The 25202-nt window shown below is 36.7% G+C and overlaps 1 protein-coding gene across 50 annotated transcripts in view; it reads left to right on the top strand.

Moving 5' to 3' along the window:
* ANK2 (ankyrin 2) overlaps window positions 1-25202 on the top strand; it is a 618697-nt gene that overhangs the window by 559595 nt on the left and 33900 nt on the right. For 17 of the 50 annotated variants that reach the window (XM_070259760.1, XM_070259801.1, XM_070259763.1 and 14 more), the window contains 9 exons: window positions 9888-10112; window positions 11631-11729; window positions 12716-12870; window positions 15075-15286; window positions 15594-15798; window positions 18246-18342; window positions 21215-21443; window positions 22226-22351; window positions 24874-24996. In XM_070259760.1, coding sequence (XP_070115861.1) covers window positions 9888-10112; window positions 11631-11729; window positions 12716-12870; window positions 15075-15286; window positions 15594-15798; window positions 18246-18342; window positions 21215-21443; window positions 22226-22351; window positions 24874-24996 — 1471 coding nt within the window. Of the gene's footprint in view, window positions 1-3597; window positions 3634-9887; window positions 10113-11630; window positions 11730-12715; window positions 12871-15074; window positions 15287-15593; window positions 15799-18245; window positions 18343-21214; window positions 21444-22225; window positions 22352-24873; window positions 24997-25202 lie in introns of all 50 variants that reach the window. The other 33 variants (XM_070259758.1, XM_070259757.1, XM_070259774.1 and 30 more) reach the window with 3 other exon arrangements.

The following is a 25202-nucleotide window of genomic DNA, read 5'->3' as shown; positions in this document are numbered from 1 at the left end:
TTAAAAAAAAAAAATTTCTTTGGACCTCTTAGTCTAATCTTTCACTAAAGTCTCATAGGATATAAAATGTTATATAGATATTGAAAATAATCATAATGCTCTTTTCCTTGTTATATAAGTGAAAGTTAATTCTTGATACAAGAGTTATTGAAGGGAATAGAAACCAAATTAAACCTCATCCAACTTTACTTTGATATTTTTAAGTATAAAATGAGATAAATAAAATCTGACAACTATCAATTATTCAAAAAACATACCATTTCAATCTGCTACTAAATTTCTCAATGATGAGAAGAAGGAAAAGAGGCTTGGACTAGAGTGTTGAAGGATGATAGATCAGAATCTGGAAACCATAATAAAGTCTATGAAGTCTGTATCCAGCCTACAAAGTGACAAGATTATTTTAAGCAAAATGTGATCAACTATTAATAGCTGAATTTATAAAAGAGTCAAAGTGTTGTGGTAATACTTCAGTTTTCAAAATAATTTGTTTTAAAGAAGGAATTTCTTAAAAAAGTCTTTTAACTACTGAAGGTCAGTAAAATGCAGTCACTAAGTACATCCATATACATACCAATTGTATAAAACTAGATACATATATAAGTACTTATAGTTATTTGCTTATGATGAACCATGACGAACCAAGAGCATCCAGTGGCTAAAGATTAATTGCTTATTAAGATAAGGATCTTTAAAATCTTGGTCTCTAATAAGCCAATTTTTCTGTGAACTTCAAACATGATCACTGACTCTAAATAATTCTCAACTCTGGCTGTATAGTAGAATCTCCTGGGAGCTTTAAAAAATACTGATGCCCAGGTCTCAACTCACATCAATTACATCAGAGTCTCTGTTGTTGGGGCCTTGGCGTTGGTATTTTCCGCAAGTGTCAATAATCCAAATATATGAATTTGATATACACTGTTAGAAAGAAAGATCTTTGCCTAATAAAACTTTGATTATTAGAGAGACCTGGGTAATTAACGTATACCTAGTTCTCTCAAACATTTTTTCTCTCTTCCATTCACTTGGGTATTCATTTTTCACATATTGTTGAATTCTACAAAGTACCAATCCTTGTGCCAGGCACTAAGGAAAATAGATAAGTAAGACCTACCCTTACCTTTAAGAAATGCATCTATATGTTGTTATTTGAAGTTGAAAGACAATCTTTAGAAGAAAGATAACATGATGGTTAAGAGCTTGCTTTGGAGTCTGACCAATCAGAATTCCAGTTCTGGCCCTGACACACAATATAGGACACTGGGCAAGTTATGTAAAATCTCTGAGTTTCAGTTTACTTATCTGTAGGACGAATGTTATATTATGGATCCCATATGAGAGCTTGCGGGATAAAATGCTTATATAAGTAGCATTTTGCTTAGAAAGAATAAGTACTCAATAAATCATAGCCATTACGTTTATAATTTATTTATAATTTATACAATCCTCATACATCTTCCAGATCTTTCATAAATTCCAAATCAGTTCAGCAAAATGTATTCTGAATCCTCAAATACCAGTACCAATGTGGTACAATTCATAATGGCAGTGTTTGATTTATTGTTATCTTTATCAGATAGTCTATCATCTAGTAATGTCTCTACTATAGTATTGAACAAACAGTGCAACAGATGACTCTAATAAGATGGGTAATTACCATTGAAAACTCAATGGTTCTGAGTGTATTTGAAAGCCACCGTGATATTAATGTATATGAATAACGTTCATAATATCCTATCATGTAACAATGATTTCTTGTAGTTTTATTCGTTATACGGTAGGTTCCTGAGTAGTAGTTTTTATATATTTTTCAAGGAACTAAGTTTCTCTTTAATTAACTGGGTGAATTCGTAAGCCACTTCAAAATCTGCCCAAAATGTAAGAAAAAAGTGGTTTTTGATAGAAGAGATAGTAAAGTTAGCTTTTTTATGCACATGTCGCAATTTTGTGTATAATGTTCATTAGATTCTATAAAGGGACCTTAGATTAATAGAAGACATAGCTTCTACCAAGAAGTAGTATTAGTGTTTGCTTTCACCTCTCCTCTAAGTTTCCAATGACTAATGTCCATGACTACAGGAGAATAGGTATTGGTGATTAAAAAACCTGTTCTGCCCAGTAGACACAGCCAATGTCTGGCAAAAGAAAGGCTGATAGTAGTATTTTCGTTGTTGTTCTTTAAGAGGTTGCATTATTGATTCACAGTCTAACCAACAGTTATTTCTAGCATCCCAATTATAAATATACCAACATAGCTTGGGTAAGAATTTGAATTTTACGGTTCTTCTCCAATTCATAAGTGCATAATGAATTAGCAGATGTAAGGTACAGTTCCCAGTAATAGCTAGTTTTGTGATTCATTTTAAATATTATTATTCCAAAGGTCTTTATTTTTATGTTTTTTTAATGATAGCCAAATACCAAAAATTAAATGAAAATTCATGATGTTATGCTACAAGATATTATAGTAACTAGAAGTCCATAAGAAAGTGATGTTTTAGAGGACATATTTTTCATAAAAACATGTTGAAGGCAGTTTTGCTGTGAAGCTAAAGCTACTCTAAAACATCAAGTCTATTTTTAAAAAACATGCGAAGATATTAGCTCAAATAGTGGAAGTTGATATTTGAAATGCAAGGAAGTCAAAGCATTTTCTCATTTGACAACATTAATATTTGTCTAAATACCTATAGCAGTTAATTTAGTTCTTCAAGTATTTCAAACACCCTAGGTCTTTTTAAGGTACATGAAGGTAAATTTTTTGGATGAAGAAAGTTATTTTATAAGTGGCAAAACAAGTTTAGTAAGGTCGGATTTCTGGTCCATTAAACGTGTCCTTTCGTATATCATCAGGTGTTGAAAACACAAGAGAACTGTATGAAAACTTATGGAGGGTTTTGAGGAAGAGCAGACTCAGGTGGAAGAGGAATGAAAGGCAAGCCTATAAAGGGGATTAGTCAGTGTGACCAGTGAGGAAGACAGCAATTCCCAAAGCAGAGAGCGAACATCTTGAAGAAAGCACTCAGACTGTTCGCATAGTGTTTTGTTACCTACTAGTAGGTAATTAATGTTACCTACTTTGCCTCATAGTTTACGCTACTGTTTGTCATTGAAGCTATTCTTTAAATTGTGCCTTTTCTGTGTGCATTTCTTCTGTAGTAGCCCAAAAGGGCATTGCCATTATTGTGAACATATTAAAAGCATGAATGAAAAGCTTTGGAGACAGACTATGTCCATCAAATCAAAGACTTTGTAACTTTCATTAGAATGCCCCTTGAGCTTTGGTAACTTCTTGGGCACTTAGACTTTAAGTGTCCCCACAAGCCAGTATTGAATTGGGCTACAAATCCATATCCATTGATTTTATAACATCCCCAGTTCCCTAAACTGGGAGTCACCACAGAGCCCTCCTCCCTTGCTCTTCTCTCAGCATTTGCATAGAGCTATATCTCATTTATATTTCCATCTTTTTTTCAATGAATACTGTATTGGTATATAAGCAATATATTTCTGTTGAAAGTCACCTCTGATTTCCTTCTTTATATTTCACTTTATCCATTCTTTCTCTGTGCTAAAGTATCTATTCTGTTGCAGCCGCACCTCTCCATGTCTTGATCGTGACAACAGCAGGTGAACTTCTGCATAATTCCTTCTCTGAACATGTTGCCTATTCCTCTCCCCTTTTACCATCTCCTTCTGCATAAACCTGCCTCAGGATGCTTTAGTGTGAAGATACCTAGCCAGAGAGAGAGAGCGCTTTATATTCTCCAGATTGTGGCCATTGCTGAATTCCCCTTTCTCTATGGTGAAGAGAAATTTTGTGCCAAAATTAATGTAGACTTACTCTGTGAGCACCTATCTTGGTCATGGGTCTCCACTTAGCTTCTTTTGTGAGAAAAAGTGCTACATGGAGCTGAAAAATTTTATTCCCAGCAATTGTGCAAATCGGTTGAGCTACTTTAAAGTTGTTTTAAAGGTTATGATTTTAAATGTCACTTAGCAGAGGCTTTTTAAACTATATTCTAGGTGAACCAAAGGCTGAAAGTTTATTAATAGTGCATTTCCTTGCTACTGCTGCTTTTAATGCAAACTTTTCATATTTTGGAAATTGTCTAGATATTTTGGAAATTGTTTTGATATCTTTTTCATATTTTGGAAATTGTTTAATATTTTGGAACATTGACTAGAATCATTCAACTGGGTGTCGAATGATTCTGGTCAATGTTCTAAAACATCCATTTTTCTATGTTACTTTGATAAAGTTATTTTTAAAGCTTCTTATTAGACTGCTGATGATAGTAATTTTATTACACAGTCCTCTCTCATGACACTACCAATTGTCTACAAATAAGACAATTTTATATTTCCAATTTTGAAAATTTTCTATCCATCCTTTTATTTTTTCTGAAACACACACTAAATATTATGTTTCTACACATGAACATAGTGAGTGGTAAATAATTATTTGGTGATTTTAATAAACTTGAGCCACTTTTTTCAAAGCCATTTTCTATCTGTTTTTCAGTTTATGGAATTTGAAGGGTTAGGAAGGAATTAAAGGAATTATAGAGGAAAAAGAGTTCATGATGTGGTTTTCTCACAGTACCCCAGGAATCAGATTTCATGGAAAGCCCTCTTGCTATGTATGTGTGGATCACTGAAGCACCCTGATGACTTTATTTTTTCCTGTTTTCACCCAAGAACTAACTCTGAATGCTGCAATCTCCTTCCCATCCCACCCCATGGTCCTGGATGAATTAAGAGTAAACCTAAGGATGAGTAACTTTTGGGGTGGAGGATGTAGTCCTCAAAAAACCAGAACCATTGTTTTCTGCCCCTCCTCTGAAGCATGTACCTGTTTAGCTAATCAAACTGTGAATCTGTAGGCAAGTCATCTGCATAATAATGGTGGATCGCTTTTGCTTTTATCCTTTTTAAATTGTGATAACATTGTATCTCACAATTTAGAAAACTTCAACAAGAATTTCTACTTTGCATGATTGCTGAGTTTCATTTGGAGAGTAAGATATGCAATTAAAGCCGAGTATGTTATGTAGTATTTTTTGTCTGCACAGTCTGAAGTCAATGTTTAGTGCAGTGTGTGTATACATTTTCTGCAAAACTACTCGTTGACTGTTTTAACCATAACAAATCATAACCATAGCAAAAATAATATACGTTTCTTGGAGTGGTAGCAGTTTATTTTCCAAATAGGCATTCTTCTAGAGCATCTGAAATGGAACATTTCAGTAGGCTTCCTAACCTAGTTAACAAGTAAATGGTACTGAGAATTTTAACACCAGCAGACCATCTTGGAGTTTATTTCGTCACAGTCTCTCATTTTATGGAGGAGAAAACTGAAACCTAATGATGTTAAGCGACTTGCCCAAGGTTAGAGCAATAACTCAAGACAGAGATAGATCCAGGAAGGAGCATGGTACTTACTGCATTGTCTTGTGCTCTGTGATAGTAGTATTGTTATATCTTATTTAAATAGTTAGGTTCATAAACTAATAAAGACTCCATGTATATTAAATTGCTTTAGCAAAGTTCCAAGTTCACTGTAGGTATTGAATAAATGTTAGCTTCTCCATTTATTTTTTAGGCATTGCATGATATTGTACTATTATGTTTAAGACATTCAGAGTATAAAAAATCATATGGGTACAGGGAAAGAGAACGAGCATTTATTGAATTCTATAGGCTTTACCCACCTGTGATTTAATCCTCACTGTACCCGTAAGTGGTGACGTGATTATCCCTCATTGACAGATGATGCTTCAGTCTTCCAACTCATGAACAACAGAGCTGAGCTTCAATCCATATCCCATCTCCTCTGTACCTATTTAATTACATGTTTTTACTTCAATTCCTTTCATCTCCAAATGTTTGCAGGCATTATCTTGTCCCATTTTTAATCCCCTGAAATGGTGAGAAAGTCATATTTATTTAATCAACTCTAGTATGTGAACTGATTCATCTCATGACTCATGCCTTCCAACCTTTCACTTTTTCCTATGGTACAAAAAAGTACATGGTCTCTTACCATCTGCTTTTTGCTGTTTGAAATTGTTTGATACATTGCAGAATAACTGTACACTAATCTACTACCAATCCAAATAATGACAGCTTTCGATAGTCTGATATTTTTAATGAAAATGTGTACCCAATTTTGTATTACGAACTATTGGGATTAACTGATTAGCATGTTAACTGATTAGCATATTAGTTAACTTTTATCTAAAAGAATTTTCATCAGTACCTAGATATAAACTTGAATCATTATTTCTCTTATTCCCTCTTATTTGAAGACAAGACTTCTTTTAGCATACAATTTTACGTATTTGGCTTTTTTATTAGGTGTTTATTCTACAATTACATTATTTGAGTCTAATTTGTTTAGAGTATTTTCTTGCTAAATTTACAGACATTTTTATTCATTATGACTATTATTTAATTCTTCCATGTCTTCCAATCCTCTTGTTTCTTTCTTGACATCTTTTTGTTTCGCTTTATTCTCAATCTCTTTCTCTCTCTCTTGCTGAAGAAAATCCCCTCGCTAGAGCATCACTGTTTGTAGTCTGTGCTGATTTCTTTGGTTATTTGATAAAGAAGCAAAGGCTTATTTTCTTTGGAGATTTAATTTTTCTTTTCTCTGAATTATGCATATTTGCACCTTAATTTTTCCAGTTTGCTTTGTGTTCTGATGCAGTACTTAGGGATTACTTTCCAGATCTATAATGACACAAAGACACTTAGAGTTAAATTTATTTACTTGCAGCTTCAGTCTTTAAGTTCTTTTATTTTGATTTCCCAATCTTTGGTCTGTCTTCATGTAATTTCACTCATAAGAAAATGGTTTACTTTGGTCTATTCAAATGATTTTTGCTTACTTTCATTTCTTACTAGTCCTCTATCAAGAGAAATAAATTTATTGGTTCTCTCATTTTGGAGCAGGAAAAGGCCTGTAGAAGAATATTTCATATTAAGGATACTCCTTCCCAACTATTTTGCTGTTTTATGAGCTGAAACATGTGAGTGTAGTAATTTGAATGAGTTCTAACTGGATCGGTTGTGCAGAGACCAAATGAAATTGCCTTCTACTTTAGCCTTCTTCTCTCTTTGTTAGACAGAAATATATACAACTTCTTACAACTTGCCCTTTTCAGTCTTCCATTCATTCACTTATTCAACAATTATTTATCAACTACCTATTATGTGCTCCATCCACATTGTGCTGGGCCTTGGGGGAACACAGGAAGAAATATGGAGAACAAGGCCGCTGCCGTTATGGCATGTATATGACTCTTGTATTTGGTTATAATTCATTTTTCATTGACCAGGAAAGTAAGTGATTCTGAGTAAGCGATACCATCGTGTGACATCTGGGGCTTAGACTATGACCATCTTGGCAGCAGCAATTATGTCTTTTCTGTGTTCTCAGTTCCTAGCAGGGCACCTGACACTTTAGGGTAACAAACATTGCACGGGGAGCATGGAAATGGAAATTATGGAGTAAATGAGAACAAAAGAGAATTTCAAAAGGAACAGTCAATGATACAAACTCAGAGAAAGTAATTAAACATATAGTTACTCAAACATTGTTACAGCCAAGAACATAGCGACTTCAATTAATGCACCTCTAGAGGATGCCCTATATGCTCTTCTAGGTGGAGGCATTGTATAAGCTATAAGCCGTCCCCGGAATGGATATAGTGGAAATATAATAGCACGTAGCATGAGTATGGAAACTCCCTAAATGCCTTCAAAAGATACAAATAGTATTGAAGATTGATAATATTAAGCAGATGTATTGTAATAATTCCTTACTAGTCTGAGTCCCTGTTCTGCTCACCAATGGTGATAGTAACCAAAAGATAAAAAAAAAATTAGAGAAAGTCAGAAATATTGCAATGAGTTTGGAACAGCACTGGTTAAAACTTAAGTAGCTTTTTTCTAGTGTTTATAAAAATACTAGTCAAAAATAATACAATGGCATGGAAACTTTTATATTCATGGAGAAGTTTTACCAGTTCTTCCAATCTTTTGAGCAATGTTACATTTTAAAAAACAAATAGGAAAGAATTTTTTTTAATAATTCATACTTAAAGACTAGTTAGTAGTAGGAAAGCAGCCAACATTTTCTCATTGTGTTTTGATAAAGACCAGAAACATCCACACCTCAGTACTGGACTGTTGGTTACATAGGGCGGGGCATGAATGGCCCGTCTAGGCTGGCTCCTGCATGTGGGAAGGACTCTGATGCCTCTTCTTGTGGTCTCGTCCTGCATGGTGTGCTTCAGACAGGGACTCTGGGCTCCTTCGCATCCGTTTTTGATACTAGCAACAGGATTTCTGTTTAATCGCATGCTTAATAATGCGCTCTGTGTTCTGCTGTGAAGAGGATGCTAAGATATTTTTTCTTCACTTGTCTAAAAATAACATAAATGTATTGTGTTTCTATCCCATAACTTACTTTGATGAAATTGCTTTAAATGTTTTAAATGTTGTCATGGATGCAGTATCTAGGTGTGGTGAATCTGGTATAGTTCTGCGCTGGTGAAGCTATAAGTAGATCCATAATACACCTATATGGTGCTTTCCTCTTTCTGTTTTGGTCTAAAAATCTTACAAATACAATGAAAACTGGGAAAGACAGTAATGTAGTTTGTGTAAGGGCGTACACACTGTTTGTTTGTGTCCTTGTGTATATGTGCACAACAGTCAGATTGCCTGGTTTAATTTTTGCTCCTTGACAAAGTGAGTGCCTCCAACACATTAATGAGTGTTATGACTAACAAAGTGACAGGAACTGACACAAAGCTGCATCAGGATCTGTTAAGATTGTCCCAAAGGAAACAACTTCAAAGTAAATCAAACCTTTCCTCTTGGTACATTTGAAATAAACAGGCTGAGTCACCTTGGATCCATGAACAGTTAGCTTGGGAAAAATAATAGAGATCCCTTTACATTTCTAAATTATTAGCTATGATTTCCCACTGTTATAGTTCAATTTACTATAATTTGGGGAAAATCTTGATGCACAGATATCCTCCATCAACATGAGCCCAGGGTTTCCCACTTCAAAACACAGTAGAAGGTGTTTATAATCTTGTTTCCTGTCCACCCCATCTTTGTTTCAGTTAGCATGGCACGACAGGGAGATTCCTACTTAAGAAGTGAAAAAGTGCTTTTCAGCCAGTAAATTGGTTCTATCTAAAACATTTAATTATTTTGCTTTTCCTCTTCTTTGAAATGTAATCAGTTACAAACCTGCATCCTGGGTAAGATGTTGGAGCAGGATGCATGTACACAGGTTAGATCTTGGGAGAAGGCCTGGGAATCTTTTTTTTTCCTAAGTCATAGAATTGTATTAAAATGAGCTAGACAAGATGGAATTTAGAAAAGTCGAGTTAACTTAGATAAACTGCAGCTTGGTCGTTCCTCTCTGCTCTATCCTTATGTTGTTTCAATATGGGGATTTTTCAGGACACACTTAGAAGGAAGCAGGAGCCTTTGCATTTGTAACAAAAGAAGACTCCTCAATGTTCTTAATTTAATTTCATTCCACTTTCTTTCTAAGTCAATTGGGCATATTATTAATTTACAGTTTATGTTTAATATCACTATTGTTAACAAGAATTAGCAGACTTCTTTAGTTCTAGTTCAAAATAATACAAAAATTGAAACAATAATGAAACAGAAATAAAGGCATTGTTATAAAGTAAAATAACTTTTAAGGACAAAGTTTTTGCTACTATGCATATAAATAGAAAAGAGGTGTTTGGGGAACATAGCATTATGGAAAAAAATTAACTTGACAAAGCTTATCTCTCTGCCTCTGATATTTCACAACACATCTAATCTTCTATTTTAATTTTTAGTTTCCTGGTTAGTTTTATGGTGGATGCCCGAGGTGGTGCTATGCGAGGATGCAGACACAATGGGCTCCGTATCATTATTCCCCCTCGGAAATGTACTGCCCCGACACGAGTCACCTGCCGACTGGTCAAACGCCATAGGCTGGCAACAATGCCTCCAATGGTGGAAGGAGAAGGCCTGGCCAGTCGCCTGATCGAAGTTGGACCTTCTGGTGCTCAGTTCCTTGGGTAAGGGTTTCTGATAAACCTCCCACTTAGTCACCGGTGAGCTTGTGTCCTCTACATGAAATCACTAGGATGGAGTGGAAAAAGGTACGTCAAAACGTTTTGAAAGAAGATTGGCCCCTATGAAATTGTGTAAAACTTGGAAGTAGCACCTCAATGCTTGACTACACTTACATGCCTCTCTTTGAAGGCATTAATGAGTTAAACATTCAGGTTAATTATTATTCTTTCTCTTTGGATGTGATAATAGCTGCTAGACTCCCAATGTGAATAATCATGTTTTAGCTCATGGTAGGTATTTTTTATTTCATCTGAGACTTAAGTGGTAAAGTCATAAAGAAAAAATACTACTCTATTCTAAACATAAATTTAAAGCCTCATGTCATTATGAAACAGAGTCACTATCTTCACTTTGGAAAGCAGTGTTGCCTTTATAGAAGATCCAAAAATTTAGTCTATGTGATTGTCTTTTCTGTTATCAAAATTGCTACCTTGAGTCTTAAAATTACACCGGGAGTCTATTTAGTCGTAATTTTCATGAAGACAACAAAATCCAGACTAACTTCCGCCATGCTCTTTTTAGCAATTTTGAGCAGAAATTAGCATTTCTTCTTTCTTCTGTTGTTTGTATGGCTGCTATTATGTTAAGTGGTATCTCAATATCCCAAGAAATGAATGGCTACCGCTGAAAAGTGACGAAAGGATGAAGTTTTGGACGGGGACGAGTTTCAAAATACTTTGAAACAAATCAATTGTATTTAAGTCTTGTCATATCGAGTCTTTGTGCTTAAAAACTGGGAGAAAATCCTAGGAATCATGAACTCTTTTGCTTTTCCAATGTCATACTGGGGAGAGGATTTCTTGCTTTAGAATTCAGAAAATGTTCTAAAGCTATGTAATTTGGAGCAAACTCTTAACTGGTTGCTCCAAATTATGTTCACACCTGAAAAGGGGTGTGTCTGTATTTCCCAACTAAGGAAACCCCCTCCCGTGTCCTCTTATCAGACAGACCAGGGATCTAGAAGGAGCCTGCGAAGTTCTGGGTTGCATCAGAAAATGCCGTTATGGTTGGAGCACTTCCCCTACAAGTCCTTCTGTGCTCTGGACCAGGCCCTTTTCCCTCCCTCGTGCTCAGGCTTTTAGGCTTTTTAGTAATCTTCAGATCTGTCAAGGAATATCCATGAAAACATCTGGCCTCTCTACCGAGTCAGAGTTTTTATTGTATTCCCAACAGCTTGGTCTTTCTTGTGGAGCATATTACTTTTCTTTCTTGGCTCATGCCCTGGCAGTGAACCTAAATGGGGACAGATCCAGCCCCCAAGTGCTCTCCTTCCACACACCTCCATTGTACACTCTGGGTCTCGGTTCCTTGCTCTTTGTGACCAATGGAGGGGCAGAACCAAACGCAGTGTGAAACCACACTTCACCCTGTTGCTCAGCTGGAGACGCTGGGGTTCTGTGGGAAACAACGCCTGAAGCTGACCTATGTTCTTTCTTTTACTGCTGCTTGGATGTGCTCAGTAAACTTCACCTGCCCACGGCTCCTCCCCCACTTAATGAGGGAGAAAGTTTGGTCAGCCGCATCCTTCAGCTGGGGCCTCCTGGAACCAAATTCCTTGGGTAGGAGTGACTTAAAACAAATTGATGGCTGCTGGCCCCCATTCTTCTCCTTCTTCTGCAATATGATTTCTCTTTTTGTCATTGTGCCCATGACATGTCCCTCTCTATGATTTAAATTCTGTATAAGCTATCTTTAGTAGACCATTTCTGACCCTTGTGGTATGTGACTTTTATTTTTGAGTGATGTTTTTGTATCTTTTCCCTTAAAGTGCTGTGACCTTCATTTTCGTTTAAAGCATGAGATCTGCCTAGTTGTACTATGTGCTAGTTATGATGTTGTTATGATAAATTCGGAGTCTGTATCAAAGCAACCTGGACTGAAAAATCAAAAGCCTCTGTACATTCTGAGAGTGAATGCAACCTGACAATAGTGGGGTGGCGCATGTTCTGGATCCTGAATATAATAGGCATTGCACACAATTGGGCTGTCTGCTGAGGTGCTCGATTCAAGCCACATGTGTGCACATGCCTATTGTTACCCCGAATGAAGAAAATATAAACAAAAACCATGAGTGCATGACTCTTTAGTTCCCAAGTCTTCAACTTTTCTGACATCTCCTCATTTACAACACATCAAACTGTGCAACACGTGAGCCATTTTCCCTCTTAAACCATTTTGTCATTTTGCACCTTGTAGAAAACATTTCAGGAGGTTGGCACACATCCCAGATATGCATGTACATTTCTTTTGGTTAAATGTGTTCTACTTACATTTATCAAAGGAGAAGTTCCAGAATGCCACATGCACTCACAGGGAAACATCATTTGGCTTAAGGTAGCAGCATGACCCTGAGGATTGGTGCCCCTGAGGTGGAGTGCTACTGTGCAACCATCTGCTAGCCGACAGCTCCAGAGGACAGCCCACTCTGTCTCTGTCCCCAGAAAGAGAAGAATTCCAGGTCACTTTGCGACAGACAGAGTCAAGGTGCTTGTCTTGCTGTTGGTTAGCTCCTGTCCACACTAAACCTTCTGCCTTACCATGACAGGCCTGTGATCGTGGAGATCCCTCATTTTGCTGCCCTTCGAGGAAAGGAGAGGGAACTGGTGGTCCTGCGCAGTGAGAACGGGGACAGCTGGAAAGAGCATTACTGTGAATACACTGAAGACGAATTGAATGAAATCCTTAATGGCATGGATGAAGGTACTTCATACTGAGGGTTTTCAAAGAACTCTAAAGTGGAGGCATGAAAACAGTGCACTTCATTATGACCTAGGGGAATCTGGCATGTTCCAGTGATGCTGAGATGGAAGGCACAATTTATTTACCTAGTCTTACTTCTCTTGCATGCAGGAAAAAAAAATCCTTTAAATAGCAAATATCTCATTTTAGTAGCGAGACACACTATGTCTCCATCTTTAGTGTAGACTTTTTCAAAACTAAGACACAAGATAGAATAGATATTATTGTTTTGTAACAAAATAAGCTGATACTGGATAATAAATCTGTGACTTTAAAAAATGCCTCACTTGAAAATTTAGATATTTAAGACACTGGTAAAAAGTGCTCAGCTTTTCTATTGAAAAACTTACATATCCCATAACTAGTGCATCATGGGATAATATAATTTCTTTTTAACTTTCGATTATTAAGGATTCAAACGTCCACATACAATTCACACAGGAAGTTAGCCAGGGTCGAATTTCATAGACACACGTACACATATAGTTAAGGAACTTATTTTTTCATTATGTCTTTAGACTCTGTAAATCCCAAATCCAGCTTGGGCCATTTTACCACAGGTTGAAATATCTGTTTGACTAGAAGGAAGTGGCTCATTCTTGGGCTCGTTAGGTTGCACAGAGACAAGGTCCAGTCCTAATACCAGGAGACCTGTTCTACTTTAAGTAACTACACAAATAGGGCAAGGTCTTTGCCTAAATGCCAAGAGCATGCCAAATGTTGTATAGCGCTGGACACACAGCTGCACAGCTGTTGTCATGTCTCTCTGTCTTCTGGGATTGCTGCAGTAGCTTCAGGTGTGGCTCGTGGATAGTAGACCAACAGCTGATGCTTTCATATTTCTTTCTGCATCCTGCTGAAATTGAATAAGATTAGAGACCAGGCTTCCACTATCCACAGGGTGGGTGGAAGAAGAAAGTATGCCCTCTAGATGTATAGGTCAGTATCTTCCAAGCAAGATACAAAGATCAGGAATCTTACTGATAAAGCCTGTTCCATGCAATATTTAGCTGCTCTGCTTCTTGGAACCATTTCTTTTGCCCACGTTTAGTTTTAGGATGTTTTCCTCTGAGATATTTATCTGACATTGACACTGCCATGAGCATTGGCATCTTGTCCTCGGACGGGGGCCTGCTGTTGTTACTTTCTACATAGGTAAAAAGCTCGTTTTAAAACAAAGATTCAGATTTGTGTATTTTCACAGTCATTATGTTTGGAAATGCATTCTTGTGTAAGCGTATGCTAGTGTTTACCAGAGCATCAGTGATGCACGATCAGATTCCAGGACTTCTGGCTTTTGGTACCTAGTTATACTCAATAGTCAAAAACACCACATAGTTGCTATTCCTGACTCTGTAATGAATTGTAAATGATTTCTAAAAATGAAAAACTTTCCATAATCTCTTAATAAATTCAGTAATCCACTTAGTTCAAATTTTCTACATTTTAAACCAGTCTGATTTTTTGTATTGCCCTACATATCTGCACTAATGCCCATGGTCCTGTCCTCCTGATGCTGGACGATAAGTTTGATAAGTTAATGGTTTCCAGGGAATATTGAAACCCTGGATTCATAATTACTGACCGTTTTTTATATCCACAGTGACTATCTCAAAAAACTGTCCTACTGGAGTAAACACACAAACACAAACCTTGCCCTTCAAGACAGGTTTTATTCCTGCCTATTCCCTTGAGAACTGAAAGGGCTTTATTACTTTTTAAAACCACAGTAACTAGTTTTTGAGCTAATTTTGAAATTGCAAAGAAAGGGAGTTCATAAAGAGTTTCCTCCCTATCACATGAACCAAGAATAGAATAGGTTCATTTTCATCCCAGGTTTGCCCTCAAACCCCCTCCTTTACAAGGCAGCTCTGCAATACTGCATCTCAAACTAGATGTTTTTCTTTCACGGCGCCCTGGAAAAACCTAGTTTGCACAAAAAAAAAATAAGACATGCAAAATAAATACTAACGGGTCTTGAAAGATTGCAAATTTTTTTTCTGGTATTGTTAGGATAGCCTTGTTTTTAAAATTTTCCTATTATTTAAAAAGAAAAAAGTGCTTTGCTGCCACGTCTGTTCACTCTTAGCCATGCCAGTGAGTTTGCTAGAATGCTTTCAGAAGGAAGCCCTTGCTGTATGAAGATGGGTCATTTCTTGCCGCAGTGCTGGATAGCCCGGAAGACCTAGAAAAGAAACGCATCTGCCGCATCGTCACCCGCGACTTCCCACAGTACTTTGCAGTGGTGTCTCGCATCAAACAGGACAGCAACCTGATTGGCCCAGAGGGAGGCGTGCTGAGCAGCACGGTGGTGCCCCAGGTGCAGGCCGTCTTCCCAGAGGGGGCCCTGACCAAGCGGATCCGCGTAGGCCTGCAGGTATGCCCGTGTTAAGACTCAAGGTCACCCAACATGGATTTCATTCTGGTGATTAAAAAATCACCTTTTCAAATCAGCTTTTCAAATGGGAAATAAATGGTTAAAGAATCTACTTATCCCTGGGTGAGCAAAAGCTGTCATTATAAAGTTTTAGAGGAGTGCTTAGAAACAGTACTAAACTCACAGTTATCTTACTTGAAGCCCCCAAACTGATTTACGAGATAAAAAGCAATGCGTTGAGTAAGAAATTTGACATGAAATATAATGATGTGTTGTTATTTTTAATACTTTTCTTTTCCTCACAAAGGCTCAACCTATGCACAGCGAGCTGGTTAAGAAGATCCTAGGCAACAAAGCTACCTTCAGCCCTATTGTCACTTTGGAACCTAGAAGGAGAAAATTTCACAAGCCAATTACCATGACCATTCCTGTCCCCAAAGCTTCAAGTGATGTCATGTTGAATGGTTTTGGGGGAGATGCCCCAACATTAAGATTACTATGCAGCATAACAGGTGAGTCACGTAGGACTGTGTTAGTAAATGTTCTGAAAGAAGAAACTTAGATCGTTGCAAATGTTAAATTACCTTTGTCATAAGATGCCTACAGGGTTATATGCATTGATTCAGAAAAACATTCTAATTAACTCGGGAAGTGAAGGGTGGTGGGAAATGAGCTAATATTTCTAAATAAAGCCTGTGTGCCAAACTATTAGACACATCATTTGCATTGTCATTTTAATCTTCACATTAGTCCTATGAGGAAACTTTAACCCCATTTTACTGAAAAGGAAATCAAGTTTGAGAAAAGTTGTATAACTTGCCTGAGATTATACCCTAAATATTTGGCAGAGTTGGGATTCCAGTCCAAGCCCTTATACCTCAGAGGCCAAACTTTAAGCTTTCATTGAAGACATCATCTTGTAGCTTTTGAAAAATAAATAGCGTCTTGAATAATTATACCCAGTAGTTCAAACCAAACTTTTCTAAGAATTGGTTATGTGTTTCTCATTGATCTATTGAACTAACTTTGGAAAAACAAAGTAAAGATTTTTGACATTTAACTGAATTTTGGTCTTTTCAACTGGAAGTTGTAATACCTTTCAGACAACTACCAAACTCCAGAAGGACATTCCCAGAACATTGGTTGTCTCTGCCCAATAATACCATCACAAATGGTGTCAGGTGAAAAATCCATATAAGCAACCTATGCTCAAGCTACACAACTTGACTGATAATTTCCCTATTGAACAGTAACTACATGGTACTGGCATTCAGTAAAAATTTTGTTTTTGGGTAGGAATAATAACCATCCCTGGTTGTTTAGGTATTGTTAGAATTTTTTTTGTTGTTTCTCCTTCATATTGGCAGGAATGTTCACCCTTATTTTAGTATTAATTAATTATTATTAGTAGTATTTTTATTATTAGTAGTAGTATTTTTTCTTATTAGTATTTTTTCCATGCTTATGATAGCAAGTTGTTGAGACTTTACCCCATAGGTTTATCAATATGACAAAATTTTCAAATATATGGATTAAAGTGAGTGTGGGGGGAAATCACATGCTTCACCTATGATCTCTTGCCTGGTTGCTCATTTTTCGTTATTACCTAGTGTTCCTGGGTGTCTTTCCCATACTTTTTGGTCCATGTATATACGATTAACTTTTCTATGATGCTCAACATAATAGCATGGAAGCAAAACAAGATTGAAAAGAGTCTGTGGCACATCTTGCCCTTGTAGATGGTCAAGTGGGTACCAGGTGGGCCTAGATGCTATCTAATCTAGTCACTCTAGCTGTCTGTCTTCAGATGGGCTTGCACCAAACGATTTCTTAAATTTATTTATTAAGTTTAAAAAAACATGCTTAACCTATGTGTTTGGATTTTTGTGTTTTGCTATGTTATATTATACAGTTCTGCTAAGAATTTTTATTTTAAAGGCCTATTAGAATAAGTTTCCATGACCTTTCTTTGATAACCCGTTTCTTTCTTTAAGAAACTTTAGAGTCAAAATTTGTCTTCATCTCAATTGTATATTCCTCCTGTGCTGTTAAATCTACACCAGCTTAATTTTTCAGTGGAAATGAAAGTGGGCATCAGCCTTTGTGGTGATTTTCCTATGTGCAGAGGCCAGCCTCTGGCATTCATTCATTTGTTCATTCACCCTGCAGGACTTATTGAGCTCTTAATATTTTCCAAGCATCTCTTTTTTGCCAACCTTCAGTTGTAAACTGAGAGGAAACTTTGTTTCTTGAAAATAAGTTCATGGGGCTGGCCTGGTGGCATAGTGCTTAAGTTTACACACTCCGCTTTGGCAGCCAGGGGTTTGTGGGCTCAGATTCCGGGCACAGACCCACATACTGCTCTTCAAGCCATGCTGTGACAGCATCCCACATACAAAGTGGAGGAGGATTGGCACAGATGTTAGCTCAGAGACTATCTTTCTTAAGGTAAAAGAGGAAGATTGACAATGGATGTTACCTCAGGCCCAATCTTCCTCACCAAAAAAATAAATAAATAAGAGAATAATTGCATAAAATATGAAGTTCAGGAACAAAAGAATTTTTGTACTTTTCATTAATTTAGCAAAGTATTCAGCTCCTTGGTTGGTCAAAGGATCTTTTAAAATAATCAACTGTATACAGTTCAAAATTATCTTAACAGCCTAGCAGTTACAATAAAAGCTTCAGAATGTCAGGCAGAGAATAGAACACCTAGTAATTTGAAGCAGTTATTCAAATAACCTCCCTTAAATTTAGTTCCTTGGAAGGTGGTGTCTGCTGTTTATTTTCAATGTGTCATTTTTTTAGCACATAGTTTTTAGTTATTTTGTTTCCAGTGTGTCATTTTGAGGGGTGGATGGGATATGCTGGTGAACACAGCCAGAACCACAGAGATTTTATTTTACAATCCAGAGTCTGGAGTTTTGCCTGATTTTTTTCAACAATTGTATTATTTCAGGTGGAACCACCCCTGCTCAGTGGGAAGATATTACAGGAACTACGCCATTAACATTTGTCAATGAATGTGTTTCCTTTACAACCAATGTGTCTGCCAGGTATGGTTATGCAGCACAGAGAAGCCACTATGATATTGTCCCCTCCCCCTAAACTGTCTTTTGTTTTGTTTTCTTTTGTTTCTTACATTCTTTAAAAGTGAATTTTTTTTATTTGGTTTTAAATATGGTCTGCATTTACTTTCATGTTTTAAACTAGACCTGCCAGCAAATGTAATAATGATGATACAGTAATAAAGTCCAACGAGTCAGGTTAAAATCTAAGGAAAATCAGTGATTGTCGGCTTTGACTGTGTGACCCCGTGTCTGGTTTTAGCAGCCAGCGCTTTTTCCAGCCCCGAAGGTCTTACGAATGACCAGTTTCCTGCTGTCAACAAAATGGCCTGAACTACTTTTTCCAACAGAACGAACGATAACAGAAGCACAAAGCCCACTGTGGTTTGCTTAAATGGTTCGGAGGTTTCAGTGACTCTTCGGTGTCCTAACACATTTACACATTACCCATTTAAATATCACACATCTTTAAAAAGCTGAAGCTATCTAATTTTATTTCATATGCACACACTAACTCAATTTATTAATGTTAGTTCCCATTCGCATGATCTTTAATGGATAGCTAAGCATTTTCCCATTTATTTAATTTGATTACTGCTTTGTGACTTAAGTAGGGCAAGAGGTATTATGTCCGTTTTACAGATGAGAAAACTGGAGATGAGAGTGGTTAAAGCTTAAATTCCTATTCTAGGGGGGAAGAAAAGATAGAAATGCATGAAGAATTCAGTTCTAATGCACAGCCATCACTGGGTGTGGTGGCACATGTTTGTAGTTCCAGCCACCCCAAGGGCTCAATTGTTGTCTCTGGTTCTGTGCATCAGTGTGCTCGGCCACTCATGCACCCACACCCCAAGGTGAGAAAAATGACAAGTTCTGAATGAGAGGTACACCAGAGGCACCAAAAGAATTCAGAGGAGGGCATTCTTGTTGGGGTTTTCAGAGAGGATGTCTGAGAAGAGGTGACTCATGAGGCATGTAGGACAAAATAGGCAGATAAAAGCGGAAGAGAGAGTCACATGAGCAAAGATGCAGAGATAGCATGCAGAAAGGTTATTGGGGTATAGCAACAATGATCTTGAGGTCTATACTTCAGAAATAATGTTGGAATGTTGGTTGACAACATTGTTTAGAGAAAGCCTTATAGGACAGACCGAGAAGTCAGGAGTTTTTTAGTTATTGTATTAATAAATTAACTCCCAGACAACTGAAGAAACAGTGACTAAAATATCGTTGAATCAGTATAAAGAGAAAGGGAGTATTGAGTGCCTGCCAAGAGCTGGGAACTATGCTGAACCTTGACATCTGAAATAAGCCAGACATAAAAGGACAAATATTACACGATTCCACCTATATGAGGTACCTAGACAAGGCACATTCATAGAGACAGAAAGTATAATAGAGGTTACCAGGGTCTGGAGTGAGGAGGAGAATTGAAAATCATTGTTGAATGGGTGTAGTGTTTCTGTTTGGGATGAGGAAAAAGTTCAGGAGAGCCGGCTCTGATGGCTTAGTGGTTAAAGTTCAGTGTGCTCCACTTTGGTGTACCAGGTTCAGTTCCCAGGCCCGGAACCATACCACTCATCTGTCAGTAGCCATGCTGTGGTGGCAGCTCACACAGAAGAACCAGAAGAACTTACAACTATATATAGCTATGTACTGGGACTTTGGGGGTGGGGAAAGGAGGAAGTTTGGCAACAGATGTTAGCTTACGGGGAATCTTCCCCTGCAAAAAAAAAAAAAAAAGTTCTGGAAATGGATAGCTGTAATGGTTGCACAGTACTGTAAATGTACTTAATGCCAATGAATCATACACTTAAAAATGGTTAAAATAGTAAATTTTATGTTATGTACACTTTACCAAAAAGCCGGAAAGAAAAAAAAACAAGAAGAGAGATGGATCAGGAATTTGAAGAAAAGAGAAGCCAAGAGGACAAGGACATCTCATGAATGTTTGAAGATTGTAGGAAAGGAGTCAAGAGAAGGAGGTGGCTGTTGATGGAGAAAGGTTTCAGAGCACAAGGCTCTGGAATAACCCTTTGGAAGTGTATAGATAGCAAATTGGAAAAACGTCCATCTGGTGGCCTCTACTTTCTCAGTGGAGTTATCTTTCTTACGGCCTGACATGAGGGGGAAGCTCGAGGAGTGTCATAAAGGTTTAGTGTTGTCACTATGCTGAGTAAAATGATATATGAGGAAAAAGTTGCCAAGCAACGTCACAGACTCAGCTGAGGCTAGAAATCATAAATTAGTCACAAAACCAATAATTTCTTCTATGAATTATATTCAGCAATATTTAGGAGTTCTGGAGCAAAAGCAGATTTTTAAAAATGGTTAGATTGATCCAACCTGGGTGACTGGAGAGGTTTTTGGAAAAGAATGAGGAGATGAGGAGAAGCTGGGTAGATTTTATTGGAAAGAGTTTCAGGAAATGAAATGAAGACTAGGAGGGGGAACTGAGGAAAATAGAAACGCATCCAGTGAGATATTTATCATAGTGTCTGATATGGGCGGACACCACTGTAAAAAGATTCCAAAACACTAAAGGTACATTTCGGAAGGTTGAATACTCAGAAGAGCTTCAAAGGAAGAAAGTTACAAATGCAGTATTTAATCGTTGATCGTAAATGCCTGATACCATCTTTCTCTCTTCCCCTCACTCCCTTCTTCCTTCCCATCTCTCCTCCTGCCTCTCCTCGCTATCTTTCCCTTTACTTTTACTTTGTCACATCATCTTCCCTCTCTCACCTTCTTTTTCCAAGAAGCATTTAATGCCTACTTTAATCATGTTGAAGGACCTTTTTTTTTTTTTTCACCTGGTACACTTTAAATTTCAAGTAACTGACCGTATTTCATTTTCTAGGTTCTGGCTGATAGATTGTCGACAAATCCAGGAATCCGTTACCTTTGCATCCCAAGTATACAGAGAAATCATCTGTGTCCCGTATATGGCCAAATTTGTAGTGTTTGCCAAATCGCATGACCCCATTGAAGCCAGGTTGCGATGTTTCTGCATGACTGATGATAAAGTGGATAAGACCCTTGAGCAGCAGGAAAACTTTGCAGAGGTGGCCAGAAGCAGGGATGTGGAGGTGCTGTATTTAAAAGCAATTATGTTGATATGTTGTTTATACCTTTATTAATAGACCATATTTAAAATAATGTTTAATAAGTAGAGTCATAGATAAAAAAAGACCAGTTCACATTTTGATCATTTAGGTCAAAGTCCAAAATTAGCTATTTTTAGCCAGTTTGGACCTATCCTATAGGGGTTGACTCAGTGTATGTGAAGAGGAAAAGGACTCTCTTAAAGATTATTTTGGGAAAAATCATGAGTTATTGATAAAGTATGTAAGTGACTATAACAGTTTAGATTTTTTTTATCTTTCCTTGTTGTTATTATTTTTAATAGTAAAGAAAACAATCTGGGAAGTATATTTTTTTGTGTGAATGTGAAAGTACAATATCCAGGGCTTTTCTACATTACTTTGTCTTATTTCAGAATTTTCCATCAATGTAGACCTTTGGATATTGAAGTCGAGTAACCTGGCTCATTGTGATGTCAAAAATTACCTAATCAGAGATTTAAATTTAGGATTTAAAGATATATTCGTTTTGGGGGGTAACATGCTACAGTGTTGAAATGAGAACTTTAACATTAAATAGCATCGTGCATTTGAAGATTCCCCTTACTCATAAGAAGAGGGAGTTCTCGTATGCACTTTGTCACAAACAAAATGTCAGTCAGCAGAGATTGTTGTTTGTATATTTAAAGAATTTTAGTGTTCCAAGTAGTACCAACACTTGTTTGTGAAAATAACAAGTAATAATTGCAGCTACTATACTCTGTGTTATTTTTCTCTGTTTTCATCAGGTATTAGAAGGAAAACCCATCTATGTTGACTGTTTTGGCAACCTGGTGCCATTAACCAAGAGTGGCCAACATCATATATTCAGTTTTTTTGCCTTCAAAGAAAACAGACTTCCTCTCTTTGTCAAGGTAATATATACATGGAATTTTATAATGTATTTTATTCAAGATCAAGTAAAGATTTTGCTTCCTTTAGCAGGAGAGAATATTTACTTTTCAGTCATTTCCCGTGATTTTTTAAACTATATCTGTAAAATTTTGAAGTCCTGGAAAACCAATCATTTTTATTTTTGAAGTTCAAAGTCAACCTTAGTTTTTAGTTATAGACTGCGTTTAAGACCAAGAATGAGGACAAAAAGCCAATTCATTAATTAGAAAAATTGGCAATTCTTTTCCAAATTCCAAAAGTCTCTCTTTTTTTTTTTTTTACTGTTATATCTTTTAAATATTTATGCTTAAATTTTAAAAATGAATTTCACAAATGTGGAGACCAAAAGAGTTCTAAGTGACAACTTTTTGTAATAAAAGCTCTCAAAAAGAACCAGGATCTCATTTAATCTAATAAGAGATTATCATAGATAGAGCTATAGACTGGATATACTTTCATAAATTCATTCAGTAAAAATTTATAGAGACACTTTAATGCACCAATAATTTGTTGTCTCTGTTTAGGAATATTAATGCAAATTACAAATTTGGCAGTGATATATACATGTTTCATTCTAGATTCCAATAAAAAGGCAGTAGTAATTCTGTTCTCTGTTTCTCCAGCCACTCATTTTTTCCGTTTCTCCCAGTGTCGTTTCTCTCGTCTAGAGGTCCTAATGCTCACTTCTCACAAGATCCTCACAAGGTAGCAGCTGGTCTCCATCGGCATTTTACTAGTCCTGCTTCAGAATACTCATTCCCGAACAGTCCATCAGCAATGACGCCTTTTATTTTTAACCCCTCGTGATCTCTCTGTATGTGTCTGTAAATTTCTTTGAAGTTTTTTTAAGTCTATTAAGTTTTCCCAAGATCTCCACTGAGCCTTTCATTGAGCCATTTCTGGAAAGTTCGATTGTTTTGCCTTATTAAAGATAGGTTCTGTCAGATCACCACATTGAGCAGTAACTGCTGAGGGATAGTGGATCCATTTAACACAAACAGCTGTATAATTAAGCTAATATCTGATATTGTTGATGTACGAAAGTCATTCTATAAACAAACCAATACAAAAATGGGCAAAGGACTCAAATAGACATTTCTCCAAAGAAGGTATACAAATGGCCAGTAAGCACATGAAAACATGCTCAACAGCTTAGGGACATTCAAATTCAAACCACAATGAGATACCATTCCATACCCGTTAGGATGGCTATTACCAAAAAACAAAAAAACCCAAAAAAACAACAGAAAATAACAAATGTTGGTGAGGATGTGGAGAAATTGGCACCCTGATGCATTACTGGTGGGAATGTAAAATGCTGCAGCCACTGTGGAAAATATTATGGTGATTCCTCAAAAAAGTTAAACATAGAATTAGCATATGATCTACCAATTCCACTTCTGGGTATATATGCCCCAAAGAATTGAATGCAGGGACTCCCCAAAAAACAGTCACTTGCACACCGATGTTCATAAAAGAATTATTCACAATATCCAAAAAGTGGAAACATCCCAAATATCCATCAACAGATGAATGGATAAACAAAATGTAGTAAACACATACAATGGAATATTATTCAGCCTTAAACAGGAATGAAATTGTGATACATGCTACAACATGGATGAACCGTGAAGATGTATGCTAAGTGAAATTAGCCAGACACAAAACGACAAATGATATTGTGTGTTTCCACTTGTATGAGGGAGCTAGAGTGGTCAAATGCATAGTCAGAATATAGAATGGTGGTTGCCAGGAACTGGGGGAAGGGAGGAATGGGAAGTTATTTTTTAGTGGAAACAGGGTTTCAGTTTGTGAAGATGAAAAAGTTCTGAAGACGGATGGTGGTGATGGTTGTACAACACTGTGAATGCACTCAATGCTACTAAACTGTGCATGTAAAAATGATTGAAATGATAAGTTTTATGTTAGCATATTTTAACACAAGAAAAAAAAGGAATGCAATTCTGATATATGTTGCAACATAAATGAGCCTTGAAAATAAGTGAATAACTCAGACACAAAAGGACAAGTATTGTATAACTCTATCTATACGAAGCACCTAGCAGAGACAAATTTTTAGAGACAGAAAGTAGGATAGGGGTTACCAGGGGCTGGGGGAGTGGAGAATGGGCAGTTACTGTTTGATGGGAACAGAGTTTCTGTTTGGGATAATGAAACATTCTGCATAGTAGTGATGATTGCACAACTCAGTGAGTATGCTTAAAATGCCACTGAATTGAATTGTACACTTAAAAATGGTAAGTATAGCAGTGAAAAGGGTAAGTTTTGTGTTATGTATATTTTACTACAATGGTTTTTTTAGCTGAATGATTTTTTTAAGTCATTCAAGATAATAGGAAAAGGAAAAAGGAACTCTTCTAAATCCTTACTTTACATTATCAATTGAATTTTATTTTTCCCTGATTCTTTTGAGTATCATCTAATTAAAAAAAAAGAGTATTCATCAGATAGGAGTGAAGCCTGTGTTCCTTTCTTGTTCAAGGTACGTGACACGACTCAGGAACCTTGCGGACGACTATCATTTATGAAAGAGCCAAAATCCACAAGAGGCCTGGTGCATCAGGCTATCTGCAACTTAAACATCACCCTGCCGGTTTATACAAAGGTATTGTAAAATCTGCTGGGGTGCAGTTTAGGCACTGTGAGATTTGATTTTCAAAGCCTTGAAAAGAAATAAAAGCAAAGACACTGAATGCAAGCATGAAAAAAATCAAACAAATTTGATTCCCTGCCAAATTTATGATTTTCCATTTAAGTAGGGAAAAAGTTGCTCTACCTTATTTTGCATTAAATTCACTTTGATGGAAAAAT

This window comes from Equus caballus, chromosome 2, assembly GCF_041296265.1.
Source record: "Equus caballus isolate H_3958 breed thoroughbred chromosome 2, TB-T2T, whole genome shotgun sequence".
Classification (NCBI taxonomy): domain Eukaryota; kingdom Metazoa; phylum Chordata; class Mammalia; order Perissodactyla; family Equidae; genus Equus; species Equus caballus.
The sequence above is the reverse complement of the archived record's forward strand: the minus strand, read 5'-3'. Positions and strand labels throughout refer to the sequence as shown.